The sequence below is a fragment of the Elaeis guineensis genome, chromosome 5 (genome assembly GCF_000442705.2).
Source record: "Elaeis guineensis isolate ETL-2024a chromosome 5, EG11, whole genome shotgun sequence".
In the NCBI taxonomy this organism is placed as follows: Eukaryota; Viridiplantae; Streptophyta; class Magnoliopsida; order Arecales; family Arecaceae; genus Elaeis; species Elaeis guineensis.
In genome coordinates this window covers 131,668,679-131,680,680 of record NC_025997.2, presented here as the reverse complement: position 1 = coordinate 131,680,680, position 12,002 = coordinate 131,668,679, and the positions used below count along the sequence as shown (strand labels likewise).

General features: G+C 39.0%; 1 protein-coding gene across 2 annotated transcripts; it reads left to right on the top strand.

Moving 5' to 3' along the window:
• Nucleotides 1-2,273: 2,273 nt before the first annotated feature.
• Nucleotides 2,274-4,876, top strand: LOC105046307 (uncharacterized). Of its 2 annotated transcripts, none has more exons than XM_010924868.3 (3): nucleotides 2,274-2,561; nucleotides 2,705-3,031; nucleotides 4,396-4,876. In XM_010924868.3, exons 1-3 carry the CDS (start codon nucleotides 2,471-2,473, stop codon nucleotides 4,449-4,451), a joined length of 474 nt encoding a protein of 157 aa, XP_010923170.1. In that variant the 5' UTR covers nucleotides 2,274-2,470; the 3' UTR covers nucleotides 4,452-4,876. The 2 variants fall into 2 exon arrangements, with proteins under 2 accessions (XP_010923170.1, XP_010923167.1); XM_010924865.4 differs by having other exon boundaries at nucleotides 2,306-2,561; nucleotides 4,455-4,876.
• Nucleotides 4,877-12,002: the final 7,126 nt, after the last annotated feature.

Genomic DNA, 12,002 nt, shown 5'->3' with positions numbered 1-12,002 from the left:
CTCTGCTCCACTTCCTGGGACGGATTCCGCGCGGCTCCATCACTCCCTGGCGGGCCGCAGTAACGGCCACGACTCTGCTCCACTTCCTACGACGGATTCCGCGCGGCTTCATCACTCCCTGGCAGACCACAATAATGGCCACGTTCCTGCTCCACTTTCTGCGACGGTTACCGCGCGATTCCTCCATCCTCTGGCAAGTCGCGACAACGGACGCTGCTCCACTCCCTGCGACAGTCTCCACGTGGCATGTCCCGGTGATAGCCACAATTCCACTCCACTACTCTTCGCAACAAACTCCTCCTGACCATGGGCAGCCCACCGTGGTTACAAACATCGCTATCAGTCTGTTGCTCCCTCCGCCTATAAAAGGGAGACCCCAGATACGTTATTCTCTAAGCTCTATTTTCTATCCCAAAATTCTGCTAAAATTTTCGTTCGAGCACTCCATTCTTGTTGAGGCAGAGAACTGACTTGAGCGTCGGAGGGTCTTGTCGGAGCAACCCCATCTCCGGTTTAGACTTCTTTTGTAGGTCCCGATGGCGACCGCGACTCCCTCGACTCCAGCTTCTCCGACGTAGGTGAATTTTTGCACCAACAGACAGCACACAGGGCAAGATGGCTAGTTAATTTATATAGGGTTTTCACGATGACCGAGGGTTTGACCGTGGAGGAATTATGGCATGGACCAGATCCAAGTGGACCAGGGCAAATCTCTGGGCGTATGCACGGTGGATAATGCACAACCGGGAACTAGTGGAATACAAGGGGTAGTGTGGCGTGTCATCCACCGCTGGCGGGCTCCACTGGACCTGGACCAAGTAATAAGTAGACCTAACGGTCTCCATATCATCCGCGTTCCCACCACAAGCAATGTTCTATGTGGGAGTCCATGGTTGAAGTCTCCGGTCTTAGAAATCATTTACTTTGACGTCGATTAGCGGAAAAACAATTGCAAGTCGCGTAAATGCTTTCGCGTCACCGTCTAGCACGCAACGAACCAGGGTCCACCCATTAAGTGCTGCCAGGTCACTGGGTCAGCCACTTCATGTCCTCCATGTACAGCAGCACCGTCGGCCCACGTAGGAAGAGCACGGTGCCTAAGAATTGGTGGGCATACCAGACGCTGCAAATTAGCGCATAGAGTATGATAGAAGGTTCTAATTGAAGGGTGAACATACTATTGGACATAATCATATCATTGAGTATACCTGTCTTTTCATTGGATAAGCTTGAATGGCTGCTCAAGAAATTCACTTTAAAAGGCAAATATGTTTAGGCTCTAGATCTTCATTTTGTACTTACACCTAGTTTCAAATTTTGTATTCTATACATTATTTGATTGTTTTATTAAATAATTTCTTTTTCATAAATACTGATCTTTTTATTAGTAAAACTTTAAAGTCAACATGATCGGTGATTATTAAATAAATTTTGCTTGTAATGCACCTTTTATTCAATTTTTTTTAAAAAATTATTACTTAATATAATTTTTTTTTCTTCGTTGATCACATAGATGTCATTTATATGTTTAGCTAACTGACAATTTAGGTAGACGGGATGAGTCAACTATGTGAGTTTCTCATCTCCTAAACTTCCGCGCAAAATTGGAATTGGCTTCCATGAGGACCGTCACATCTTGGGTCAATGAGAAATATTCGGGTCGCATCATTTATGCAAACGATTGATTAATCTTTTTTCACATTATACATCATTAAATTATATTTTGCACAACTTTCAAAAGTACGATAAATTTTCCCTTCTAACCGTCAATATAGATCACATAGCAGATATTGTGCTTTGAAAATTATACAAAATGCGATCCAACAAATTACGCTGCAAAAGGAGATAAATCATTCTTTGACACAAAAATACTACATGCAAATGATCCGACGGTCTATTGGGTGGACCCAAGTATTTGAAAACGGAGCACTGGAAGATTCACGACATTTGAATGCGTCAACCGTCCCCCGCCGAATTCCAAAGCTACCGAGCCTTCGAACACGCCGGTCCATCCGCTGGACCCACAAACGCGGTCCATCGTATAACACGGCTGCTAAGGACGTCGCTTCTCTCCCATCCCGGTCAGCCACTCCCTCCAACTCGTGCCCGATAGGTGGATAGAAAGATCGAGTCTTGCAGCATATCAAGTGTCCATTCGTTAGAATGGTTGTACGCTGCAGCGAGTGATGCACCAACCAAAATACGGTAAATAGTAGGAGAGGGGAAATAATAATAGGTGGCAAACTTCAATATCGATCATCGACAGAGATGGCGATGCAGAGGATCCGTGCTCTTTGCGTCAGGCCTCCGAAGCCGTCGGAATCGTAGACCCAAGGCCTTTCCCACCCCCGGTCCCCACCAAGATAAAAACTAGATGACGAACGGGTAAGGCTCCCCCTTGAATCCGGCCAACAAAATCTAGTCTCGAGGAATAAGAGGGAACAACAAAGGGGCTTCCATTCCACCACCCATGGCCTCATCATCTTCCAAGATGATGGCCTTCCCCCTTCTTCTGTCCCTCTCCCTCCTCCTCCTCCTGCTCCTCCCACCCTCCGCCTTAGGTACGTAGGACCAATTAAATCCAAACCCATCTGTTTCATGCTCTATGTTTTTAAAAATTGGCTCTTTCTATCTTACTTTGGACGGCAACCGATATATAAATGTGAATCATCGATATCTATGTGATGGTGGTTGTGCATGACAGCGGGGGTGATATGCGAGGACCTGCCGCAAGACCTGTGTGCGTTTGCGATCTCGTCGTCGTCCAAGAGGTGCGTGCTGGAAAGCATCCCGCACAACGGGGGGCCCACCGAGTACCAGTGCCGGACGTCGGAGGTGGTGGTGGAACGGATGTCGGATTGGATCGAGACTGATGAGTGCGTGAAAGCCTGCGGCGTGGACCGTAATACCGTTGGGATCTCCTCTGACTCGCTTCTCGAGCCGCAGTTCACCGAGAAAATCTGCTCTCCCTCCTGCCACCAGAATTGCCCCAACATCATCGACCTCTACTTCAACCTCGCCGCTGCCGAAGGTAAGAGATCAAAAACGCATGTAGCATATATGCCGTTTCGGTTATATTCCTCAAATTTATCGGTGCGTCACATGAACGAAAGTTTTTCGTTACTTTCACGTTGGTCGCAAAGGCAAAAGAGCGTCAAAGAAAATAGAACGTTGGAAAAGGAAAGGAGAAAAAAACAACCATGGATCCATCTTTTACTTTTCTGACCTTTTCTTTCTTTTCGGATTCCCTTTGCTCTTGCGAATTGAGGACTCGTTTAGTTTGCAGAAAAATTTTTGTTTCCAAAATATATTTTTTTTAAAAATAAAATTTTAACATATTTAATTGATTATAAAAAAATAATTTTTTATATAAAATAACTTATATTTGAATGAGCATATATTTTTTTTAAAAAATAAAATTTTAACATATTTAATTGATTATAAAAAAATAATTTTTTATAAAATAACTTATATTTGAATGAGTATATATTTTTTTTAAAAAAATTATATAAAATACCTATTATATCTCTAATAGATATAAAATCATTTATTTTTATTCATAAATTTTATATAAATATAAATATTATATTTATATTAATATAAATATAATATTAATATATTATAATATAATATTAGGTCATAATAATTTATTATATTAATATAATACTAATATATTAATATAATATGAATATTTTAATATAATAAATTTATTAATATAGATACTAATATAATATTATATTAATATAAATATTATATTAATATTAATAAAATTATTATATTAATATAAATATTAAAATAATATTAAAATATAATAAATATTAAGATAATATTAATATAATATTATATTACTATTCAGTATTTCATCCTACTCATCCATTGATATTTTACTAAATTTTATCTATGGATCTTAAAAAGATATTTAAAAAAAAAAAATACTGTTTTCAAAAAATATTTTTTTTTACCTTCTCTTCTCTTAAAACTCCAATCAAATAAGAATCTCTTGCTCTATTTTTCAAAAAATATCTCTTCTCTTCTTCACTTTTTGTCAACCAAACGAGTCTTGAGGCAACATGAATACGTTGCTGAGTTATGTGTGAATCTAATGCCCGAGAATCGGATCGTGACCGATTAAAAAAAAAAAAAGAAAAAAAAAGTAGTCCTCGTACACCCGGCACAAGTTTGGGTTGAGAAGAAATTCACTTGGTTTGTCTTACCGGCCCACTGGGCTAACGTTAATGGACAATCGTTGTGAGCCTTATATTGGGCCGTACCGCCATGGGAGGCCTAATCTGTGCACCGAGGTTAATTAGACTCGTAGCCCAACATTTATGAATGCTCGCGACTAGAAAAGATTCTGTTTTATTTTTTCTTATTTTTTTGCGTGTGTGTAACTAGAAATTGGAAATAAGGAAAGGAGTAGTATTCGACGTCATGGTGGAATCAACGTGTAACAGGTGTGTTCCTGCCAGACCTGTGCGAGGCTCGCCGAGGAAATCCTCGTCGGTCAATGCAGGTGATTCTCAGCTCTGGGGTTCCAAAACAGGCGGTCCGTGGAGGGGATGCGCGTAAATCGGATGTAGCAGCTGCACCAGCTTGATTTCATTTCATTTCTTAGATAGTAGATTATTTGTTCACTGCAATACAAAAAAGAAAACAGAGACCATCTAGGATTCTTTGTTTCCTCCGGATGTACGACTTGGTGTTCGTTTTTGAGGTTTGATTGCATGGTGGTATTTTTAGTTGGTTAGATAATAGCAAGCATGTACAATCTTCACACATTGGCTCCTAATATGCATGTGGCATGATACATTTATGCTATCCAGCCTTAAAACGAACCCTTACTTGGTCATGGTTATGGCTGAAGTCTATTTGCTGAGATTTTGGCCAACACGTGCATTGTTATCATGATTATCTTGGGCCTTAAGACTTGATTTGTAAACAGCTCGGAATGAAAACAAAAGGAAACGAACAGATTAAATAAAATAAAAAATCTTACAGGTGGCAACATGATTCAGTGGGCATATCCGGAACCATGAGTACATACTACAGGCGAGAAAAGGTAGAATTAATGATCTCATGCAATCTCTTGCGGGACGGTGTCCCAGTTATGGATTCTCGCCCTGGTCCAAAGCTCAAGGCCTAACGACGTCCCATGGCCCCGGGGATGCTTGGATACAAAGGCCGCTGCTCAATCTGCACCTCCATTCGTCCCGCAGCAAATATGCCTCGTAAAAAAGGATGCATCTTCCCTCGTGAGACTCCAAATACCCCATAGCATTAGATGAGTCCCAGCTCCCGAACTCGGATTGGGGATCCAACCTATCATCATAGCAGACTTACTCTCCATAAAAATGGAATCAATCATTAAAATACATCGGGTGTAGCTAATTCGTGCCGAGGCTGCCCCAAGTCCGCACCTAGACAAAAGTGTCAAAAATAGGACATCCGCCGGCCATAACAAACATGAAGTCAAGGCCTCTGATCATAAAGCTGGAACCTCCTTTGTTACCGCCATCCATCACACTGCCAATCTAGATAAGAGCTTTATTTGGTTCTCAAGATTTATGGGAGCTAATCGATATTGGGTTCATAGAACTCATATAGGAGGAAGAAGCCACCTACAATGCTGAACAAAAGAAGACTCTTAAGGAGCAGAGAAAGAAGGACAGTAAGGCTCGTTTCCTACTCTATCAAGGGTTGCATGAGTCTACCTTCGAGAGACTTGCCGAAGCAACAATGAGCAAGGAAGCATGGCAAATCCTTACTACAATTTTCAAAGGAGTTGAGCAGTCAAGCACATTCGTCTCCAATCACTTAGAAAAGATTTTGAAGCTGCTTAAATGAAGGATGAAAAAAATATTTCTAACTATTATTCATGATTAATATTAATCGTAATAAAATGAGGAGAAATGGAGAAAAGATTGAAGATGTTCGACTCATGGAGAAGTTACTCCGCTTCCTCTCATCAAAGTTTGAGCATGTGGTGGCAGCAATTGAGGAGTCAAAGAATTTAGAGAAGATCTCAATACAGGAGTTCTTGGGATCTCTCCAAATTCATGAGCAATGCGTACAAAAGAAAACTATCTCTATCACTTTGGAACAAGCACTAGAGTCAAAATTGACTCTAAATGATTAAGGCTCACATGGTAGAGGTCGTGGTTGTAGAAGAGGCAGGGGATGTGGTCCCCGACAAAGAACCATTCAAAATCAAGTGGAGTTGCATTCTTTCAAATTAAGGCCGAGGTCGAGGCAATCGGGGTAGATTTATAACTGGGCATGGGAATAACAAGAATGTTTAGTGCTACAATTGTCATAAGTTTGGACCCTATACATCAGATTGCTAGCATAAAATCGAAGAATAAATCAATCTCGCTGAAGCAACAAATAATGAGGGCAATATCACTACCCTTCTTGCTCATGATGATTCAAATGTTCGAAATGATATTTGGTATCTTGACTCGGGTGCTAGTAACCACATGTGCGGAAAGAAAAAACTTTTCATGAAATTCATAGGAGTTCATAGGATTGTGAGTTTGGGAGATTCTTCAAAACTCCCAGTTAAAGGTAAAGAAAAGATCAAAATCTATCAAAAGAATGGTAAGCCTGAGTGTATTTCTGATGTTTACTATATTCCTAACATGAAAAGTAATATTATTAGCATCGGTCAATTACTTGGAAAGGGATACATAGTACATATGGAGAACAATCATCTTTGGTTGAAAAAATCAAATGGAAGCCTCATAACTTGTGTTAAGATGACAAAGAAGCACATATTCCCTTTATATCTAAATACAGATTTTGAGAAGTGTTTTCAAGGACTCATTGAAAATGAGTCATGGAGGTGGCATCTTCGTTTCGGCTATCTAAACTTTAATGGCTTGAAGCTGCTTTCTTCAGCTAGCATGGTACATAGCCTATCAGTAATTGATCTACCAAATCATGTGTGTGAAAGCTGCATACTTGGAAAGCAACCACGGCTTCCTTTTCTTAGTGGAAGGTCATGGAGAGCGGAGAAACCATTACAACTTGTTCATAATGATATTTGCGGGCCAATTGAGCCTGTCTCTTTGGGAGGTAATAGATATTTCATTACATTCATCGATGACTTTAGTAGAAAATTATGGATCTACTTTCTTAAAGATAAATCAGCTGCTTTCACTACATTCAAGCATTTTAAAGCTCTAGTTGAAGCAGAAAGTGGGTATAAACTTTTAACTCTCCTATTTGACCGAGGTGGTGAGTATACCTCAAATATATTTCCAGATTATTGTAGGAAGCAAGACATCAAAATACAGCTTATTACTGCCTACACATCATAGCAAAATGGCATCGTAGAGAAAAAGAACCAAACCATCCTTAACATGACAAGAACCAAGCTTAATAAAAAAGGATTGCCGAAGCAGTTCTGGGCGGAAGCCGTGGCATGCTCAACTTACTTATTCAACTGGTGTTCGACGAAGATAGTAAAAAATATGACACCTCAAGAGGCATGGAGTGGTTACAAGCCTAGTGTGACACACGTAAGAATATTTGGGTGTATTGTATATGCTCAAGTATTTGATATAAAAAGGAAGAAACTTGATAATCATAATGAAAAATGCATCTTCATCGGATACAGTGAGGAGTCAAAGGCATATAAGCTCTATGACCCACTAACCAAAAAATAAGTGGTTAGCAGAGATATCATCTTCAATGAAGGCAAAGCATGGAACTGGAGCATTGAAGCAACTGCCGTAGAGCAACTTGGGGCTGATGAATCTGTATAGGAGTTTCAACCACTAGCTTCACCAACATCTCCTCAAACATCTCTTCAACAAACTACATCTTCTCCTGGAAGAGATCTTTCATCTTCTGGGAAGGGTAGTAGTAACAGATCGGCCATCCATCAAGGTTCCATCAAAATGAGAAGCCTCAAGAAAATTTATGAGTAGGTAGAAGATGATGATGAGACTAATTTTTTCTATTTATATGTAGATCACGAGCCTCTTACTTTCATAGAGGCCAATGAAGAAGAATGTTAGCACTTGATAATGGAAAAGAAGATTCGAGCCACTCAAAAGAATAACACCTGGGAGTTGACAACACTTCCATAAAATCACAAGGCGATTGGTCTCAAGTGGGTATACAAGATTAAGCGCAAAGCAAATGGCGAAATTAGAAGTTTATAATGAAAGGCTACAAACAGAAATATGGCATTGATTATGAAGAAGTTTTTACCTTGGTTGCTCGATTGGATACGGTGAGATTATTGATTTCTCTTGCAGCTCATCACAGATGGAAGATATACCACCTTGATGTCAAATCAGCATTCCTTAATGACGTACTTGAGGAAGAGGTGTATATGCATCAACCAGAAGGATTTCTAATAAAAGGGCAAAAGAACAAAGTTTACCGCCTAAAGAAAGCCTTATATGGCTTGAAGCAAGCTCCACGGGCCTGGAATGCATGAATTGATGAATATCTCCATCAAAATGGCTTCACCAAATATCTCTATGAGCAAGCGGTTTACATAAAACAAAATCATCAAGGCGAAGTTCTAATAATTTATCTTTATATTAATGACTTGCTATATACAGATAATAGTGCTGAGATGTTTGCAGAATTCAAGATATCCATGTTCAATGAATTTGAAATGATGGACAATGGATTGATGTCCTACTTTCTTGGCATCGAGGTGAAGCAGTAACAAGATGAAATTTTTATGTCCCAAAAGAAGTATATGAAGCAGATCTTGGAGAAATTCAATATGAGTAATTGCAACCCAGTGAACACCCCAGTAGTCATAGGAATGAAGCTATCTAAAGAAAGAAATGAAGGTTTTATAGACTCGACTATTTTTAAGAGCCTTGTTGGTTGTTTGAGGTACTTGACGATCACTAGGCCCGATATCATCTATGGAGTCGGGCTTGTGAGTCGCTACATGGAGATACCAAAGGAGTCTCATTAGCTAGCTACAAAGAGGATTCTAAGGTATATCAGTAGCTCTCTCAACCTTGGTCTTTTCTATGCCTATGGTGAAATTGCACAACTAGTTGGTTATTCAGATAGTGATTGGGGCGGTGGTCAAGATGAAAGGAAAAGCATCACAGAATATATTTTTTTATCCCGAGTCGACTGTATTTTCTTAGACCTTCAAGAAGCAAGGAGTTGCGGCCTTATCTTCATGCGAAGCAGAATATGTAGCGATTTCACCAGTCATTTGTGAAGCAATCTGGCTATGAAATTTGTTAAAAGAGTTGAATCATGCACGAGAAGAACCAATGGTAATATATGTGGATAACAAATTTGCCATAAAGCTTTCAAAAAATCCTGTTCAATATGGGAGGAGCAAGCACATCGACACTCAGTTCCATATTCTAAGGGATCATATAAAATAAAAAATTATAGAATTAAAGTATTGTCATTCAATGGAGTAAGCAGCTGACATTTTTACCAAGCCATTGCCGGTTGAATCCTTCAAAAGATTAAGAGATATGCTTGGATTGAAAATGTTTTGATTTGAGAGAACGTGTTGAAAGTTCCAGTAAGTCAAAATATATTATATTTATTTGTCATAATGGATGGTCTGTAATCGTGTGAAATCAGAATGTATGGAGTTAGGCTGTTTTTATTTTGTGGTATTAAGGTGTTAGTTTTTATTTTTGAGGTAATAAGTTGTCAGTTTGTTTTTTGTGTAGTTAAATAGATGATAATGAGATTTGCCCATTTTATATTGTAATGTCTTTATAAGACTGTCTAGTTTTAATTTATAAATAAATAAAAAAAGTATATTTTAAAATTTGTGTATTCTAAAAAGAGCATGGAATAGTCCATAAACTACTTCCATCAGAGTTGAGAACCAGTTTTACTGGCATTAGACAGTCCATTATGGAGAAGGATATGGAAAACCATCCCTCCAACCGCTCCTGGATGCTCTGCTCCATAGTCTATACTAGCGTACTTGGCCCTCGGAAACCTCTGGCCAGTAATGGATACACTTGGGTACCGCCAAGCTCCCATCTACTTTCTAATTTTGAGGCATTTCCGAACACAATACTTCCCTTGCATCTTGATCTTTGGGCTGAAACACTGCAGATTTGAGCAAGATCATCTGCTGAGTCGAGATTGCACAATATTCCTTCAGAATCCTCCCGAGCGGTATTCCTCATGGGTGCACGGCATTCCTTTTCTGCAAACAAACAAATAGCAACAACGGACTGAACTGGTGTGAAGAGATTTTTTTTCTTTTTTTCTTTTTGAAAATAAAAAGTTGAAATGGACTTGGAGACTGCAATTCGAGAGTTGAGAGTAAGACGTGCTAAAGTGCCAAGGTCTTTTCCTGAATATGGTTCTTCCAATCGAGGAAAAGAATGCAATTAACACAGGGGTAGGATAACAGCACAAACCATAGCACACTTACGTTGCACACTTCAGCATGTCTTCCCTCTCTTCATCCTCCTAGGCTCTAATAATTTTAATTCCAAAAAAATGCAGCGGGTTGGCACTGAAGTTCTTGATGCCTACATAGAGCTGATGTGGTACCTTCCTGACCTCCTTTAAGTGTTGCCAATCTCTGGAAATCCATGGCATGCATGAATGAGCGGCATCCTGTAGCATTACTTTAATAAATTCTCAACAGTTGTGGATGTAAGATATTTATTAAAGAGGTGAGGCATGTACTGGACCCCTGGTGCAACATAATAGGCCAAAACATAGTATATATCATAAATCCAGACAGCTAAACATTAGAATGAGCTGCTGCATCAATGCATCCAAGAGCTTAGTTTAAGTCTGATACCTATAAAAAGCTATCACACACAGCGGCAATGGTTGCTCGATCTGTTGCAGGAAACCACATTTGTCTGATTGGAGTCCTGTGCCCAAACTTCATCCGAAACAACAAATTACATGGTTAGTTGCCACAAATCCACCTTTGAAGGGACCAAAAGTACAAGAACATGCCATGACAATACTTGATGATTCCTTTGTGGAAATGTCGACCTAAACCATTCCTCTGTGTCATTAATTACTTCACTCACCTTTAACTAAAATAGGTGTCCACAGATCAGTCACCAAAGATTTCGGAGGCCTATGTTATATAGTAGCAGAAAATCCTACAATTTTATGGTGCTTAGAACAAATATACTCGCAAATGGTTCATATCAACTTCCACTGGTTGGTACTAGTTCCCATGTTTCAGGAGGGTTTAACTGCCTCAAGTAGCTGATTTATTAGTGAAAGCTTCCAAATGTCGAAGAGTACCTTTGCCTGTCCATTTTGTTTTTTCGTAAGTTTCAGTATCACTAAATGCAAAAACATCAGTTCACCCAAATTCCTCTCTCAAATCAATAAGGTGGAGCAGCACTATAATTATTTCAAAGAAATTTTTTCTAATAACAAAAACTGCATCAGGGCTTTATGTGTCACCCTGAACTTCAATGTGCCTCTTACTTCCTTTTTTTTTTTTTTGATTGCATGTGCATCTTAGTTCCTAAACATATGTTTTTGTTGATCAAGATCTTTGCTGCTCTAGAATGGCATCCTAATATAAAACACCTTTCAGATTCAACTAATTGCTGAAGAATACTGGAAAGATGCATTCAAAAATTTGATAGTTGGGAAAACTATTATCTTTTATGTTTTATGTCTAGCTTGGGAGATCTTTCAAGGAGTTGCAGTGCATGTGTGCTTCCAAATTTTAAGCATCATTTTAGGCAATTCTACTTCTATGATGGTGTGCTATTCAGCATCTTCTCTATATATCTATCCCAGACAATTGGGTCCACATGCCACAAGCTCAATTCTGACATTTGTCTCAAAATAAAATAAAATAAGGTAAGATAAGAAAACGATAACTAGAGCAAATCTTGTTCCACAACATGAAATCAATTACATAAGTTGTTATTCTAGAAAAAAACATTAAAAAGTTGTCACAATGAATTAATAAACCAATCGAGGTATCAAAACAAGAAATACAAGTCATTCATATGTTGTGAACTGAAATATAAAATCTTTTAGTGAGA

What these genes read in the sequence shown, in the direction of transcription:
- LOC105046307 (XM_010924865.4), top strand. Translation starts at nt 2,471, where the DNA reads ATGGCCTCATCATCTTCCAAGATGATGGCCTTCCCCCTTCTTCTGTCC. An exon ending in CCTCCCACCCTCCGCCTTAG is followed by an intron (nt 2,562 to 2,704) that starts GTACGTAGGACC and finishes TGTGCATGACAG; the next exon opens with CGGGGGTGATATGCGAGGAC. An exon ending in CAACCTCGCCGCTGCCGAAG is followed by an intron (nt 3,032 to 4,454) that starts GTAAGAGATCAA and finishes AACGTGTAACAG; the next exon opens with GTGTGTTCCTGCCAGACCTG.